Genomic DNA, 18,243 nt, shown 5'->3' on the forward strand with positions numbered 1-18,243 from the left:
CCTGCTCTCGGGGAGCGTGGGGACCCAAACAATGGCTCTCTGCCCCCATCCCCATTGCCTACTGCCTAAGGCCAGGGCTGGAGGTGGGGAATGAGGTGTCCCACAGAAGGGGCACTTCTTGGGTCTGCCTCTCCTGTCAGCCCCCCACACTGGCCCCGAGTGTCACCCATAGCTCTGGTCATGTCACTCGGTAGCTTGAAATCCCACTGGACTGTGACCTCACTCCAGAGCCGGATGGGTGAGGGTCCTGGATGGCACCACTGCCCGCTGCACACATTCCACACCCTCCCTGCTAAGCCCCGACCCGCACGCCGGCCCATCTGCCTCCAGGGCTTTGCTTGTGCTGTGTCCCTTTCTGGGGGTGCCTGGGACGCCCTTCTCCTCTTCTCGCCCTGACCAGGTTTACATATCACCTTCCCCGAGGAGCCTCCCTGGGCAGCCACAGATCCCAGAACTCAATGAGAGGTCACTGTGCTGCCCCCATCTCCGTGGGGCTGTGTCTCTGGCTCAAGGGTGGGTGCTCAGGGAACGTGCCAACGAACGGACCAACGAATGAACCAACAGATGCACAAAAAAACCAGTCACAGAATGTGAGGTCCGTGAGCTCTTCCATCATCTGGGATCCACTCTTTTCAAACCTTTCTCTGCTGGCACCACTTGCCAGCCTGTCTCTGGGTCTGCCTGGGCTCAGATGCAGCGGCAGGGTCCTGCCACCCCCCAACCCACAGAGCTCCCTGGGGCATTTTGGGGGGCTTCCCTTTTACTCACTCCCCCACCAAGGGATGAAGTCTGGTGAGGGTGGGCCTCCCAGGGAAGGCCTTGGTGTGTACACAGTGGGTCCCAGGTGTGGGAGTCCTGCCTCTCCTGGGGACCAGGGGTGGTGCACACAGAGTGGTTAGTTTCACCCTGGCCTCGGCTCACAGGCATGCAGCAGGGGCAATGGCAGCCCCCTCTCTGGGCCTCTGTTGCCTCTGAGGCTGAGACTCGCTCCCCCTTCGAGTGACCCCGCCCGGCGCCCCAGCCTGGTCTCACCGCTGCTCCCATCCGTGCTGCGCTCGATCACGTGGTCCACCTGGCGCACCCACTCCCCGTTGCACTTGAAGAAGATTTGCGTGGCGGGCATGGCCTTGCACACCAGCAGCACCGGCTTGTTCTTGACGATGTACACGTCCTCAGGCTCCACCAGGAAGTGGGGAAGCAGGTCTGGGTTAGAGCCGGGCACCGGGTTGGCCACTGTGGCACTCTGCTGGGCCCCTGCAGCAGAAGCAAAGGGGGCAGGTGAGCTGGGGCCTCTGCTGGACTTGCGGGGCCCTCCCGGGGCTACCTGCCTGTTCAGGGGCTGAGACCGCGCCAAGAGGAGGCAGCCAGTGGGGCCAGGCTCTGCCACTTCCAGCCCAGCAGGCTGGGCTGCTGAATGCCTCCCTTAAACCTCAGTGTCCCCTTCCGTAAAATAGGGGAAGAAGCAGCCCCCTGTGGAGACAAATATGGAAGTGCCAGCACACAGCAGTGGTCAGGGCTCATTACCACCCTGGTAGAAGTTTAGGGATCTGGTGAGGCAGCCCACTGCCTTGGAAGGCCCCGGGGTGGGGGTGGGGGGGTGGGGGGAGGGAGAGAGGGAGGGAGGGAGAGGGCCCTGGGCAGCCTGGGGCTAGGGAGGGCAGGAGTCCCTTCCTCTGGTGCCCTGGCTGCTTTGGGGGCTGCTTCCGGGTTGCTCCCCATTCCTGGCCCCTGCATGTAGTAGGTGCTGAGAAAATCCCAAGTGAATGAAGGAGGGGAGGAGGCTGTGGCGAGTGCAGATGTGAGGGGTGTTGGTGGCAGTGCTTCAGGAGAGGCCCCCCGGAGGGGCGACTCGGGGTGAGCCTGGGCTGCTGGGTGGGTCCCGGGGAGGGTGGGAGCCAGGAGGGTGTGTCTAGGGGCCTCAGGGGCCCGGGCCATGTCCCACCCTTCAAGGAGACCAGAATATGGGTTTCCTTCTAATTTTAACTGCAAACCACAGCCATCCCACAAGTCATTTGTTGCTAATTACACAGGTAATTGGCTCTGAGGCTTTGGTGGAGGTCACCCCCCAGAGCAGTCTGACCGTCTGCTTGACCAGCAGGACCCTTGAGAGGGTGGGGAGGGGTGGGGTCGGTGGGGGGGAATGGGAGGATGGAGAGTGGGGGCACCCTCAGCCTCCACACCCACCAAACAGGCCCCTGACGGCCTGGCCTCTCTCAGGGCTGCAGTGATTTCCCCCAACACACACTCACAACCAACAGGGGGCTCTGGACATAAAGAGGGAAAAGCTTGGGCTTCAGAGACCCATCTGCTCGCTGCTAGTGGTGACCTTAGGCGGGTTACCCATTTTGTTGTCTATGACATCTATGGAGGTCCTGTCTGCCCCGTGGGGGAGTCTGGAGGTGCCTCACGCAGTCGGCCTCCTGGCTCCACTACCTCCTTACGGGCAGCCCAAAACCCATGGAGGGCTTCTAACAGGGAGGCCTGGCTCCTCGGGCCCAGGGGGCATCCACGCTGCCCCTTCTCTCTTGCTTGCACAGGGACCCTCTCTTTCCAGTGGGGGAGTCTGCCCTCTCCACCCCAAGACTGTGATTTTGGGGAGGGGATCTGTGCCTGGTCCTGTAGGCACCGGGTGGGTGAGCTGGGAATGTCTGCAGAGGCTGAGAAACCTGGTGTGACTTCAGGTAAACCCTGCTTGTTTCCTTGCCTGCAAAATGGGGGATGGTACCCAATTAAGAATTGGGCTATTATGAGGATGAAATGAAAAAAGGCACAGTGCTCAGTAAATGTTGGCTGCTATCCGTACCCAGTGCTTTTGCACCGACAATGGCAAAGGGCTCCATCTCCTTCAGTAACTCTCCTAGCAATCTCTTCAGGGGTGGGGACTGATGAGGAAACTGAGGCACAGAGCCAGCAGGTGTCTTGCCCTCAGTGTCTGCAGCAGTGGGCACATCCACCCCTCCTCCTCCCGCCCTGGCCTCTCCCCAGCCTGTCTTCCTCCCTACCCTCTGCACTTTCTGCTGCTCCGTAATGAAGGCTAAGCTGCCAGGGAACCACGCTTGCAGTTGGGAAGACAAGCTCCCCTTGTCCCGCCCTGCCCCATCCGGAACCACCTCCATGGGGCTCTGCCAGTCCTCGGGTCTCTGTTTTAGGCTGAGGAAGGTGGGGATGCAGGCAGAGGGGAGGAGCCATCTAGTCATCTTACAGATGTGGAATCTGAGGCCTGAGGGAGAAGTCACTTACCCAGCCCCGCAGCTCCAGCCCTGGACTCTGGGGGGCCCACATCCTGACCCTTTTTTATGACATTCACTTGTCACTCAGCCGCCCTGACCCAGGCAGCGGGCTCAGCCGGGGCAAGGTTGAGTTGGGCTCAGGCCTCCCAATGTCTGGAGAAGGGTGGGCTCCCAAGTATGGGCCTAGTAGGTCCAGGAGCCTCTCTAGACACTTCCTGGGGAAGCCACGGCATCTTTGCAGACCCCAGGGCTGCACAGAGGAGGGCTAAGCTTGACCCCTGAGCAGGGCCCACAGGGGGCTGGGGGCAGGCATCGCAGGCTCCAGAAGGGCATGCGAGACCTCAGTGTCAGCTTCCAGGCCTGCCCACGCCTCGCCTCACAGAGGCTCAGTGTGATGGCCTGTGTCTGCCTACTGGCTGGGAGCTGGGTAGGCAGGGGTCCCAGCTGGGGGTATGGGCAGGGAGAGGGCACACGGACCCCCCCGACTTCCCTATCGATCACCGCGCCAAGCACTGCTCGTGTCAGCCGCCCGCTGAACCCAGCACAATCCCTCATGTCTGCATTTAACTGCTAATGAAAAATAAATGTACTGTGACCAATAAGGGACATAGCTCACTTCTCCTGGGCCTCTGCCACGCCACGCTGGCATGGTCTCCCCTCCCCATGCCCCTGGGGGGGCATTTATTGGGTGGACCCAGGGGCCCCCTCCAGGCTGCAGTTATGACCGCTGGCAAGGACACTCTAAGGCCATGGGTGGGGGTAAATTCAGTCCCTCTTGGGGCTGCTGGAAGCTTCCTGGGTGGCCAGAGGTGGCTTCCCCTCCCTCTGGCCCCTTCGCGCACTACATGACCTCCACCCTTGTGGTCGGCACCTGCAATCTGCCCACCCCCCTCACCGTCCCAGTTAGGTCTCTCACTTGGACTAAAGCACAGTGAGAGCCTTGGGTCTCTCCCTCTCCACATCGCAGGCCACTAGCATGAGCTATGTTTCCCTTTGACATGAAACCCTGTACTTGTCTATCAAAGATAACACCAAGCAGTGCATGCTCAGTGTCAAATGATATATGATGTTTTCAAAAGGGCACGGACTCTAGTTCACTGCAGTCATCACCACTCCCTAATGCCCCCTTTCTCCCTGCCGGCACTTTCCTACCTTCTCCTCAGGGCCCAGTTCTATCGTCACTTCTTCTGAAAGAGGACTCCCCCACCTCCCTCTCTCAGGAAACCACACATGCCATTTTGCCCCCTCTGCATCTAGGACCTGTCCTCACTGGTTCTATAGCTCTTATCACAGGTGAAGCAAGCGTGTGGCTGAGTCCTGCCCAGCTCGAGGCTGCCTAGCGCTGGTGTTGGCGAATGGGGACTCGGATTTGGGTGCCTACTTCTGCTCCCTTCTGGCTGTGAGGTGATGAGCATGGGAGGAAGGCTTTGCAAAGCAGATGCACTGGGGCTGCGGGAGAGCAGGCAGGGGCAGGGCCCGCTGGCCACACAGGCCCTGCTGTATCCCGAACTCCACTCCCTAGCTCGCCAGAAGCTCCGTCCGCCACAGCCTCGCCAAGTCTCTCTTACTTGCCCAGCCGCCCTCTTGGGATTCCGTTAGAAGACTTCTTTCATTCACTAGCAGATCCCTGAGAACTTGGTCACTGAGAACTGCTGATGGGGCTGCATGGACGCTCAGGGCTTGAAGTGGAACCCCATTCCCAGTGAGCCTTGGGGCTGGCCAGCTGGCCCCCACCTGTCTCAGGAGGGCACTGGCTGCCCGATCAGCCCCAGCCGGCACCCCTGCTCTGGCTGCCCCATGAAGCGTGGGAGCCCCAAGCCTCGTAGTCCCCACCTACAGTGTCTTCTTAGGAATAGCAAGGGAGACCACGTCGTGTGTGAGAGGGGTGTGTGTGTGTGTGTGTGTGTGTGTGTGTGTGTGTGTGTGTGTGTGTGTGTGTGTGTGTGTGTGTGTGTGGAGACTGGGGCCAAAGGGGGATAAGAGACCCCTGGGTAATGGGCCTTGGCCAGAGCTGAGCCTGGGACAAATGCTACCTTCTCCCTCCCCTCTCATGGTGCTCTTATGACGTGAAATGTATTCATTCATTCATTGTTGCATTCATTCAGCGAATACTTATTGAGTGCCAGGAACTGTTCTGGGATTTTGCAGTGAGCAAGACAGACACATCCTCTGCTCTCAGACGCTTTCCTTCAAAATGGAGAAGCAAAAGAAAATAGAGGATTCAGAAGTTGCCTAGGGTTCTGAAGCAGGTAAAAAGGGGTGCTATTTCGTAAAGGGTGTGGGTGCAAGGGCTCTAGAGGGGAAGAGGGCTTGGGGCAGGTTCCTCTGTGGAGGTGATGTCTAAGTGGACCCCTGAGGGCCAAGGCCAGGAGGAAAAGCGTTTTAGGAGAAGGGAACCGCAGAGGCTGTCAGACAGGAAGCAGCCGGGTTTGTTGTGAGGACAGCGAGGAGGGTGGCCAGGGCAGAGGGAGTGCAGGGGAGACGGAGCAGGAGGTGAGTCAGAGAGGGAGCAGCGGCCTGATCTTGGAGTTTTCTTGGGAAGGGGGGAGGAGCCTCTGGGGGGCTGTGTGCAGGGGAATGCTGAGATCTCCCTGCGTGAGGAATGGGTGGAGGGAGGCAAGGGTGGCAGTGGAGAGTCGGATGGGGAGGCATTCTGTGGAGTGGACCATGGTAGGCCCGTCCCATGAGGTCTATCTGGGAACTCCCACCCAGACATCCAGTCTCAGCCAACAAGCCACCTCCTCCAGGAGGCCTTCTTGGATCCATACTCTTTGTCACTTGGCCCCTGTGCCCACGCTGTCCCCTAAGCCTTCCTCCAGGGTACATGCTATATTCAGGACTGGGCACGCTGCCTCCTCCACTAGACCGTGAACTCGCTCGGAGCAGGAGCCCAGGTCTGACCTGGATACTGGTGGAGTGTTTGTTGAGTGACTGAATGACCGCCCCCTTTTTTCCCTTGAACTTCACAAGATTTGCCTGAGGGTGGCCCCCTTCACTCTTGTCCTGCAGGGAGACCCAGAGAGAGCTCAGAGAGGCCCACAGGCAGAGTTGTGGGCAGGGAGAGGCTCTGTGTTCCAGCCTGCCCTCCGCCATCCCCCAACATGCTGCAGCTCTGAGGTTGAACCCCCCTTTTCTCACCTGCAGCCTGGGATGATAAGGCCTACTCGTGTAACTCTGAGGCCCAGGGTGGGTATGAAAGTGCTTTCAAATGTTTTATTTTTCAAAGCACCATGAAAATATGAGGTGTGATTAATCAAGCTATTAATGAACTCGTGTTTTCTGAGTGAGGACTCAGTCTCACGGAGCAGGGTAGGAGGGCTGGGGGCAGGGTGTCATCTGGCCTCACTCAGCTGGGAGTGGTGAGCACTGCTTCTCAAGAACAGCCGTGCTGAGCTCCTGTCCATAAGTTGACAGGGGCTTGACAGGGGCTCCTTTTTTTTTTTTTTTTTTTTTTCTTTTTTTTTGCGGTATGCGGGCCTCTCACTGTTGTGGCCTCTCCCGTTGCGGAGCACAGGCTCCGGATGCGCAGGCCCAGCGGCCATGGCTCACGGGCCCAGCCGCTCCGCGGCATATGGGATCCTCCCAGACCGGGGCACGAACCCGTATCCCCTGCATCGGCAGGCGGACTCTCAACCACTGCGCCACCAGGGAGGCCCAGGGGCTCCTTTTTATCCCTCTAACAGCCCCGGTCTGTGTCAATGGCAAAGGGGAGGGGCGGCAAGCCCCTGCTTTCGCTACTTCCCTGAGAAATGTTCTGGATTTGAAGTGGGGTGGAGGAGGGAGAGGGGGCTGGGGGCCTGGTAGCCTCCGTCTTTCTCTTCCTGGCTGCTCACCCAGCATTGCACCCCCTCATCCCTGGGCACCTATGCTCCCAGTTTCCCTGGCTCCCCGGCCTGGAGATGTGCATTTGGTCGGTCCGCTTGGGGCCTGGGTGTCCTGCTCCACAGGTCCAGGCGGGGAGAGGAGAGTCCACAGGATGGCGCACCACGCCCTTCACCTGGCATTCGAGGCTCTACTGGCCCAGGGCCTGAGCTGTTACCTGGCCTTGCCTCCAGGGCCTCCCTTCAAGTATGTAGGATGGCATCTAGACTACTTGCAAATCTGCAAAGGCTTGTGCATACTCTGGGACCCTGCCTCCCTCCCCCCTCTGGCTAACAGTACCCGCTTTTCTGCAGGGAATGCCTGGCCCTCACCCCACTCAGTCCATACAGTCATTCGGTCCCGGTGGGCTGACCCCATCTCTGGCCCCAGAGGTGGGTATACTACAATGACTAGTTCCCAGACAGGAAGGTCATCCCATCCCCATAGATGGGACTTCGGGATTTGGGTTGGGCTGCTGGGAAGAGAGAACCTCTCTTTCTGCTGGGCCAGTCCTGCAGGCTTTGCAGGTCATAGGAGGCCAAGTGAAAGGGGAGGCCATCCACGGGTCTGAAGCAGGGGCTTGGAGAAGGGCGACAGCCAAGGAAGAAAGAGATTGACTCCTCGCTGTGTTGAAAGCCTGGGATCCCAGGAAGCCAGAAGGCAGAGCTACCCCTGGATTCCTTTCTTTGCCTAAAGCGAGCTGGAATGAGGATCCTTCCATTGCGGTGATCTACCCCCGCATCTGCTCTCTGCCTGGGTGACTTCTACTCGTCCTTCAAGGCCTGCTAAAACACCCCCTCCCCCAGGAAGCCTTCCCTGACCCCCAGACAGAGCTGGCTACACCTCCCCTGAGCTCCCACAGCCCCTGGCTGAACTCGCCTCAGTACCTCCCACATCATATGGTCCCCATTCATGAATCTGTCTCCCCATGCAAACTGTCAGTGCCTTGAGGCCAGGGGCTGAATGGTGACGTCTCTCCCAACCCTTGAGCCTCCCCAGAGCCTAGCCAGGGCCTGACACATAGCGAGTGCCCAGCGAGTGTTTGTTGAATGAATGTTGAATATCATTACCTTGACTGGGACCAGAGCCCAGAAAGGAGGGCTGAAAGAGGGGGACACACACTCAAATTTGGCTGGGAGCCAGCTCTGTTTACCTTCCAATCAAGCAATCAATCAATTCTAGAAACACCCGTGCTGGCCCGTGGGGAGGTGGACCAAGGGGGCTGTGGAGAGGCTCATGTGCAGGGTCGAGGGGAGATAGAGGGGGCTGGGAGCCATGGCCACAGTGGTGGGGGACAGAGGGGGTACATACACACAGAGGAATGGGGATTTGTGCCCTCCTGCCCATCTACACCCCTGTGGCCTGAGACGGCTTCGTTATTATTTTTAAAATGTGGGCCTTCCCTGGTGGTGCAGTGGTTAAGAATCCGCCTGCCAATGCAGGGGACAAGGGTTCGAGCCCTGGTTGGGGAAGATCCCACGTGCCACGTAGCAACTAAGCCCTTGCGCCGTAACTACTGAGCCTGCGCTCTAGAGCCTGTGAGCCACAACTCCTGAAGCCTGTGCGCCTAGAGCCCGTGCTCTGCAACAGGAGAAGCCACTGCAATGAGAAGCCCACACACCGCAACAAAGAGTAGCCCCCACTCACCGCAACTAGAGAAAGCCCTCGCACAGCAACGAAGACCCAACGCAGCCAAAAAAAAAAAAAAAAAATGATGAGGGAGCTTCACTAGGAGGCTCTGATAAGCAGGGTTGAAATCTGCATTTGCTGTTGGAGACACACTGACAGTGGCGGGGTGGAGGAATGGTGGGCAGGAGGCCCCAAGATGACAGATCTGGGGGCCACACGAAGAACCCTGAGGTTCCAGGTGGCAACTCAGAGGCGTGGACCTGCCTGGAGGTGACGACAGGGTGCCACGAGGCCAGAGCAAGCTGGGGGGGTGCGCCCCAAAATTCTTCCAAATCTATCATGTAAAAAACTCTGCTCTGCCCACCAGCTGCTTCCGAGGCTCACCGACTGCTGCAGACTCCTATGCCGCCCCCTGTTTCTTGAGCCTCAGTTTCCTCATTTGGGGCAAATAGCACTGACCCAGCCCCAGGACGAGGTGGGTCGGGAACGGCATCCTGCCCAGGGCCTCCAGGCGTCCACCAGTGCTTCTCTTCTTTCGCTTCCCGGCCCCATGGTCCATCCCTCAGTCATCTGTCTCCCTGGCTGTTGCTCCAAACGTCTCAGGACTTCCGGGAGGGAAGGGATGGGTCTGAGCCCAGGCTCTTCCGCCCCAGTGCACAGTCAGTGAACAAGGGACAGGACGACTGCAGGCCCTCCTGTCAGGGGGCACGCAGGAGGTGGAGGTGGCAAGGCGGGGTGACAGCCCCTCACGGTGTCCCTTGGAAGGGAGGGCTGCTCCCCTGACCCGTGCTCACACACAGGCGTGAGCGGCACTCCGGTTTCTATGGTAACGTGTGCGCAAAAGTGTCACAGGAGCGGCAGCCACCTCCCCAAGATCGGAGGAAAGTCACCCTCTTCCCCAGTGGGCTCCAGGGGCCTGGTCACAAGGATAGACACAGGCGTCACGAGGAGGACATGCAGACAGGCTGAACTGCAAAGAACAAGGCGGTTGGGGCTGGGCACGTTTCCACCTCACCCGTGTGGCTTGTCCTCTGGCATCTGCACTCAGGTGACTTCTACCCGCCCCTCATTCACAGACAAGGAACATGAGGGTCACGACTTGCCTAAGGTCACACAGACACAGAGGGCAGGTATGCCTTCCACGTCTCCTGGCCCAGGCCAGCCTAGGGCAGGAGTTATGGGCCTTTCCTGGACCAAGGTCTGGCCTCACCCACCACACCACCCCTTGCTCACTTGGCTTACCTGCTGACCCTTCTCTGCTTCTTAAACCCTCCAAGCTCCTCCCACCCCAGGGCATTTGCACTTGCTCTTTCCTCTGCCTGCAATATGCTGCCCCCTGCTCTTCCACAGCAGGCCCCCTCTAAACCCTCAGGTCTCAGCTTCAACTTTCTTTCCTCCAACAGGCCCTCCTTGACTGCCGTGTCTGAAGTAGGCCCTTCTTTTGTGTTGTTGTTTCTTTTTGACCGTGCCAAGCGGCTTGCGGGATCTTATTTCCCTGACCAGGGATCAAACCCACACCCCTACAGTGGAAGTGTGGAGTCTTAACCACTGGACCGCCAGGGAAGTCCCTGAAGTAAGCCCTTCTAACCCAGCAACGTCCCCCTTTCACAGTCTATTTTCCTCATAGCACTCACCGCTATCTGAAGTCATCTTGTTTGTGTACTTGTTTGCTGGTTATTGTCTAGGTCCCCTTCCCCTGAAACGTGTCATGACAGCAGCTTGTCTTGTTCACAGCTATAGTCCCAGGCCTGGCGCATAGTAGGTGTTTGATAAACATGTGCTGAATTCATGAATGAACAAACTTGGTCTTCCAACTCTACGCCCAGAGCCCACACTAGGCGCCACACTCCTGCCACGGCTAAGAGCCCCTAAACCCACCAGTGAAGGGGACTTAGAAACTATCAGGATGCCCAGGGAGAGAGTGCTTGATGGGGGGGACAGGCCTCCAGGGAACCCCTCCCAGGTCCCCTTCTGGCCACAGGGCCTTGCTTTGGACCAGAGAAATAGTTAATAAAGCTGAGGCTTAAATAAGCATTTGATTAACAAACGATAAAATAGCTATTGTGTCCCCGAATTAAGCTATAATTGTGGCTGATAATTGGCTGGTTAGAATTTAATAAGCTGCAATTAAATAGAATGGAATCCAGGGTAATTATGTGGTCGCACAGCCCAGAGAGAACCAGGGAAGGAAGGCTTTTTCCTGCTTTGGAATCTTCTGCTGGTTCAGGGTGTGTGCTGCGGGTGTTTCTGGCGGTGGTGTGTGTGTGCACAGCAGGCCTCCTCCACTTTTCACCTGGAAGAGGCGGGCAGGTGGGTGCTGGCCCAGCCCCCTCACCACTGCTCAGCAGGAGATCATCATGCAGGCTCTGAGCCCTGCCAGGGCCTGTGGCAGCTCCAGCTGAGACATAAAAGGATCCCTGGCACAGTTCCCTGCAGGGTGGGAGGCCGTGGGAGGGTGGCCAGAAGGGCACTGGGAACACGGGGGAGGCAGGCAGGCGGGGAGAGGGTCTGCCTGCCTTCCTAATGAGAAAACGGGCTCAGAGAGGGAAAGAACTTGCTCGAGGTCACACAGCGATCAGCGGCCGGGCTGGGCCAGAGTTTCAGGCTGCCTTGTACAGAGGGTAATTCCGAGTGGCCAGGAGGCTGGAGGACACTTCCCTCTCCCCACCGCCCCTTGCCAGCTCCCAAGGCACCCCTCCCCATTTCCATCCATGTCCTTCACCAGGTAAACACACAGGCTAAGTAAGGATGGTGCAACTGTTCCACACATGCACCCTTAAGACAAGCTGCCCCCCATGCTCCCATTTCCCTCTTCCGTGGCCAGCCTGCCCGCCGGAGGCCCTGGTGGCTGCAGAGCTCCCTGGTGCCTCAGCCTGGCACAGCTATCCCTGCTCCCAGCCCAGGTGTGGCCCCCGCAAGTCCAAGGGGATGATGAACAGCACTGCTCAGGCACCGTTTATGACCCCATCAGCACTTTTACAATGTTGCCAGCAATTAATTTAATTAAGGACCCTGTCCTGGATATGCTGGCATTTCATATTTCACTGGTTTAATGTGAGCCCAGCCTGAGCAGGGGCCAGGGCTGGGCCAGGAGTGGCAGCTCTGCTTCCTGGCTGGGCTCAGCTCAGGGTGCTCAGGGCAAGGCAGTCGCACCCCTCCCCCCGGGACGGAGCCCAGAGACAAAAGGGGGGCCACCCAGAGGGAGGCCACCCAGTGATCTGCCCTCAGCCGGTGGGAGACACTGCCCACAACCCCAGCCAGCACGAGCACAGGCACACAGGCTCACACACACATGTGCACATGTGCACACATGCTTATGCACGCATACACCCATACACAGTCATACCATGATAATAGTGGCGAACTTCACATGGATTGTCTCATTTGACCCTCATGACAATTCTAGGAGCCAAACTACTTTAAACCTCCAACTTCCAGGTGAAGAAACTGAGATGGGGACAGGTGAAGTAAGTGGTGAGTGATGGATTCCTACCCAGGCTGACTACTGTGTCCCACGCCCTTAACCAGGTCACATTGGTTCAGCAAATGTGCTGGACACGAGCCACACAGCAGTGCCCAAGCCAGACTCATGTCCCTGCCCTATGGAGCGTCCAGTGGCCACAGCCCCACCTGGGAAGTCCTGGGCACGGTGTTCCAGAATTACGCTCACCACACCAGGGCTCGGGCACTTGTGGGCACACACACCAAGCCCCCTGGGAACACACATGTGCACACCAGCACTGCCCACTGTCCTCCGGGCTAAATCTGGCCAGGGCGGCTGATGCCCTCACTAGGATGGTGACCCTGTAGCCACAGGTCACCTACAGGACCTACAGGAAAACCCCGTACCAGAGCCAGCTCCTACCAGCAGTGGCGGCGGCCGGGAGCACCGGCAGCTCCTCCCCTGTCCCTTGTCCACGCAGCAGCTTGGCTGTGCTCTGCCCTCTCCTGGGGCCCCTGTTTCCATAGCTCCTCACCTTCCCACAAGCTCCTGCTCTCCAGCTAGGGCCCCTCATCCACCCTCGCAGCTGAGCTGCATCCGACATTTTCCCTGCCTCTGGGTGCCCCACAACCTAACCCCGGGCACTTCCCAGGCTGGGCTCGGGGGGGCTCCCCCAAATTTCCTGCTCCCAGAGCTGGCACTCAGCCAGCAGGGCCACGCCCCCAAGGAGCTTCAGCGGGAGTCTCAGAGCGGCTGGGCCTTCTCACCTCCTCACCGTCCACTATTCTAGGCACCCCCCAGCCTCTCTCCCACCCACTCCCTCCTCTATTGCATGTTGGGGGCTACCCCCCACCTCCAGCCCCCGAAACGTGTCCTCCTGGGACCACCTCCCAGCTTTGGTACCATCAACAATGCCACCACAGTGTTATTTCTAGAAAGAAAATCTGATCCCACCCTTCAAGCCCTGCAACGGTTCCCACTGACCGCAGGGTAAAGGTCAGTTCCCCACACACCCCACATCCCCCTGCACACCCGATGTAGAGCCTCATCTCTTGGCACCAACCCATACCCAGCAGTCAGCTCAGCGCATCCATAATCCCCTCTCCCAGCATGCCCAGACCCCGCCCCTCACCCCAACTTTCCCCTGGACCTGCAGGGCACCCCAGACACCCCAACGTACCCCAGCCCTGTTAACTGATAACTCAAGGTTTCTCCTCCTCCGGACACCCTCCCCAGCTCCTCTCTGCATAGGGGCTGCACTGCCCCTCCTCTGGCTCCTCGGCCGAGAGAGCATTACCCACTGATGTAGGCCGTTGGTCGGTGGCTGCCTCCATCACACCGTGCACCCTCAAGGGCATGCAGCAGGCCCGAGCCACCTCTTCTCAGCAGTGTCCAGCTCAGGCACTGACAAGTTGGGGGTCTGGTACAGTTGAAATCTCCCCCGTCACTTGACAGCTCCTGGGCTGGGCACTGGGCTGTGCCTGCCAGTGACAGGTCCAGGGCACGGACTCGCTGAGGGCAGAAGCAGAGCCTTTGGATGGGCATCAGGGGACTCGGTCCCCAGTCCCCACTCTGCCTCGACCTGGCTGTGTGGCCTGGGGTAAGTCATTGCCCTCTCTGGGCCCCAGAAGGGATGGGACTGCGACAGGGCTGGCGAACTCAGGTGTCTTCAGGGGCTGATGAAGCCCAGGAGAAGTGGAGAGTGAAGATGCCCGTCCAAGGGGCCAGCTCAGCTCAGCCAACCACTGCCAGGTGGCAGGCCAGCCAGGAGGTGCTGGAGTTTTTTTTCTTCCAAGAGAAGCTAGAAATCATTTTTATTTGAAATTTCCTATTTTCAAATGTTGACAACTAATTTAAACACTTAAACACCGTGTGGGCCAAACAAGTTGGCAGGCCAAAGCCAGACTGGACAATGTCCAAGGTCTCCTCCGACTGTACAGATCTAAGAACTGGGGTCACGGCAGGGCGAGGGGGAGCCCCCCTCTCCATCACTGCTCTGTTCTCCTGGTTTCCTCCCCTCCCCCACTCTTCCCACCCTGGCCAGCACCCACTCCATCATCCTGTCTTCTCCTTGGGACTTCTCCATCATCTGTCTTCTCCTCTTCATCATGGCCTCCTGAAGGAGGTCCCCTGGGGCCTGGCAGAGGCTGGAGGGGTCATTTGTCCATCACCTCAGGTGACTTGGATTTAACTGTCATCACAAGAGTCCACCCTCAGCTGAGGCCTGAGGGCACTGCCCCTTTCCCAGAGGCTGAGGGTCTGAGAACCGGCAGTGAGCTGCTCCCGGCTCTGGATAGTGGTGGGGGCAGACAGCAGGCTGAGGGCTGCTCTGCCTTTCCTGCCTTTGCTCTGGGCCTCAGATCTTGAGCCGGGGAGCAGGGAGAACGCTGCTGGAGACGCAGGCAGGTCAGGGGTGGGCACTCCATAGAGGAAATCCTCTACTACAATCCCCCCAAATCTGGGCCGGCAGGAGCTCAGGCCTGGCCGCGACCTTACAGCTGGGAAGAGGGTGTCTGACCACGCCCACCCATCATACCCCAACAAGACAGTAATGAGCCCTCACCCCATTTTAATCACCCACTGTCCAAATAATTACCAGCTTTTTTATTTCACTTAATGGCAGCCGTACTTTTTCCTCCTGATATTGATTTCATGTTTTCCTGGCTTGTTCATTATCTTTCCTGCCCCTTTAATGGGCTCGGAGGTCTTGCGGGTGGAGGAGAGAGGGCTGGAGGAAGCAGGGGTATGAGGGAACATGGAGGAAGGAGAGATGACCTGGGCCTTGCTGTGCAGCTTGAGGTGAGTCACTGCCCTTTCTGGGCCTTGAGTCCCAGAATCCCAGACCCTTGCACACCCTCTTGTCCTTGACGTAATTAGGGTGGAACATTTTAAAGTGAAAGAAAGGAGGGAGAGGGCAGCAGGGGAGAGAATGGAATGGGAAGAGACTCAGACAAGTGTGAAGGTAGGAGGGGTACCGAAAAGGGTGGGGTGGAGTGACACTAAGGCCAGAACGAGGTGGGCAGGGGGTGCTCCTGGAGACCAGCCTGGAGGAGGCTGCAGTGTGGAGGCCATTGGCCAGTGGGGGTGCAGAGGGGCCGGTGGGTGGCCTCCTCACCCCTGTGTCCCCCAGGTCTGATGGAGGAGGGAACAGGAGCCTCTACCTTCAAGAAACCCAGCCCCTCCCTAGGCCTGACCTCTATCCTTGGCCCCCGCCGCACCTGCCTGCCATCGCCATGGAAACCTTGGCGATGCTGTGATGTCATCCAGGCTGCGAAAGAGCAGCTCATTTCTCTGAGTCGGGTTGGGTTTGGGGGGCAGCAGTTAAGGAGAGATGGGGTGAAGGCGGGGAGGCCAGGGCTTCTTGGGGTGAAGATTTAGAGAGCCTCTTGAAGGGTCATTAGCTCTTAATAAATCACTAATGATTGCATGAATATTTAAATCTTAATACAAAAATACAGTAGGCCCAGTGGGTTTCCCTGTGTGGGTATTTATTGCTATCGTCTGGAATATGTAAAAGTGGGTATTGGTCTGATTGAACTGCTGTTACCGCCACAGCTAAATGGGTAATTGGGAGTGAGAGACGCTATCAGCAGACATAAATTACATACAGTAAACTGAGGGCATTAACTGGGGGTTTATTATCAATTATCTCTGCACTTGTTCCCCTTAAACTGAACTTTAAGAATATTAATGCGAAAATTTACAGGTCTTCATGAATCGAGGGAAGCGAGACGGTGCAGCGGGCCCCCCGCACGGTGCTCTCTCTGGGACCCTCTGGCTCTCTCTGGAACAGTGGCCTGTTCCTAGGGGGCGGTCCTCCCCCCAAGGGAGGCCCTGGAAGGAGGGCTCTTGGGTCAGCCCGCCAGGTCACAGACACCTGCTTTCCTGCCGGGACCAGCGGGGAGAGCCGGTCAGACCCCGAGGCCGGCCCTGTCTCTCTCCCAACCCCCATCCCAGAGAGGGGTGCTGGGTGGGAATGGGGTGGCTTCATCCAGGCAGCCTTTCTTCCAACAAAGACCTTGCCAGGGCCTGATCCTCGCTGTTGGATGCGGAGAATCAGCTGGGGCCTGACTTCAGCTGGATATGGATGAGGCAGACCTTCATCTGCCCCCAAACCAGGATGTGGGCGTCACCATCAGAGCAACCCAAATGGAGTGTGAGGGGGGTGGGAGGCCGAGAGGGAATGTGAGCCCCTGTGGAAGCTCCGCGGGCAGAGTATCTGTGTAGCATCCACGTCCACCCTGATCGGGAGCACGTCTGCCCCCTGCTGAAATGCTGGCTTACTTCAAGGTTGGCACGACCTCCTTCTGGGCCAATTCACCACCCAGCAGCTTCAGCTCTCTCCAGGCCTCCCCGCCAAGGCTGTGCCGCTTTCCCTGGTATCCTCGGCCTCTCCCACCAGGCCCTGGGTAACAACCTAGATTTTCCATGAAGGACAAAATCAGGCCCCTCTCTCAGGAGCTTACTCATGGGAGACAGACACTGGCTAGGTGTCAGGGCCGTAAGTCCAAGGTTACAAGCCGTAAGTCAGAGTTCTGTCAGAGGAGCACTGGTGGCATGAGAGCACATAACTGGGCGGGGCGGGGCGGCCAGTGCTGATCTGAGGTGTCCAACAGGGCTTCCTGGAGCTGGTGTCACTGAGCTACGTAAAATGCCTGGATGACCAAAGGGTGTCCAAGGATGCTCAGCTCCTCTCCATCAAAGACAAGAAAACCATTTGTTTAACTCTTTTGCCCCTTTCCAGCACAGGTCCCTTCTCTCTTTTCCCCTCTGGGCTCCCGTTCTGCTCTCCCTCACCCTGTTCCTGACTCAGCCCCTACAGTCGGGCTTTCACCTCCACTTCTCCCATCTGCCAAGGAACCCCTCTGTCTGAGTTAAGAGCTCCTCCTGGCCTCTTCCTTGAGGGCTCTGCCCAGGCTCCTCCCTCCCTCCTGTTCCTCTCATCTGCTTTCTCCTCGCTTCTGGAGAACAGCAGGCGTCAACGAGGACGTCAGAGCAGGAGACTCCGAACTCCCCACCGTAGGGCCTTCAGGCCCAGCTCTGCAGGATGCTTCCTCTCAGCCATCCTGTGTGGCCCCCCGTAAGCAGTCAGCTCCCCGTGCAAACAGCACCGTCACTGCCCTGGCTGGACACCTGCAGGCTCTGCCTCTTCTCTTTGTTCCTTGTCCCTTGCCCTTGTCCCTTCAGATGCCACAGGCCACTGTCCTCTCAACTCACCAACACCCGGCCTTTCATCTGTTCTTCTGCCCTTCAAGCTCAGTCCTGCCCCAGAGCCATTGTGCCTGCTGTTCCCTCTCCCCTACAGCTGAGGGTGCTGTAGCTCACTTACTCTTCATTGTCCTGGTCTCGGCTCACGGCACCTCCTCAGAGAGGCTTTCTCTGAGCGCCCCATCCATCCAAGAGAGCGCGCCTGTCACTCTCTAGTGCCCACCGCCTCTGATGGGTTCCCTATTTGCCTCGTTTCTTTGTTGTCTGTCTGCCTGGAACCAGAGGCCCTGTCACTACATATTTCTGAGTGAAGGAATGACTATGTTTCTGGAGAAGCTGTTCTGTGCCAGACCCTGAGCTCTGGGCTGCAGAGGGTCTTTGGGGCACATACCATCTGGCCGGGATAGGCACAGAATGCAGTGTGCATGCCCTGCCGCAGGGTGGGTGGGCAAGGGAGGGGAAAAGGCAGCGGCCTGGAGGGAGCAGTAGGGAAAGGCATCCTAGGCTGGGGGAACAACAGTAGCAAGGAATTTGAGGCAGGATATATCTAGTGGCAGCATGGATTGGGTTAGAAAGGGTTTGAATCTGTGCCAGGACACTGAGCATGGAAAAGCAGGGAAGGTTTTGGAGCAGGGCCGATGGGATCGGAGAGCTGTAGAGAGATGGCTCTGTTGGGGAGGGAAGGGAGAGTGAAGGCCGTCACCACAGTACAAGGAGCTGTCTGACCCTGAACCGGCCTCTGGAGAGGAGGAGGATGTTAAAAGCCTCTCAGTGGGGTTGGGGGCAGGGTCAGGAGAGCCAGCATCCTGGCTGGGAGGAAGGCAGGCGGGGAGCAGCAGATGACTCGGTCACTTCCTGCCTGGTTGAGTGGGT

General features: G+C 58.2%; 1 protein-coding gene across 2 annotated transcripts in view; it reads right to left on the bottom strand.

Annotated features, from left to right (window-relative positions):
- The window catches only part of UNC5A (unc-5 netrin receptor A), a gene marked incomplete at both ends in the record, with an annotated part of 62,507 nt that overhangs the window by 14,029 nt on the left and 30,235 nt on the right, over nucleotides 1-18,243 (bottom strand). For both annotated transcript variants that reach the window (XM_082622703.1, XM_082622702.1), the window contains one exon: nucleotides 1,033-1,254. In XM_082622703.1, the coding sequence (XP_082478829.1) occupies nucleotides 1,033-1,254 (222 nt within the window). The remainder of the gene's footprint in view (nucleotides 1-1,032; nucleotides 1,255-18,243) is intronic.

This window comes from Mesoplodon mirus (genome assembly GCF_964341445.2).
Source record: "Mesoplodon mirus genome assembly, chromosome: 5".
Lineage (NCBI taxonomy): Eukaryota > Metazoa > Chordata > Mammalia > Artiodactyla > Ziphiidae > Mesoplodon > Mesoplodon mirus.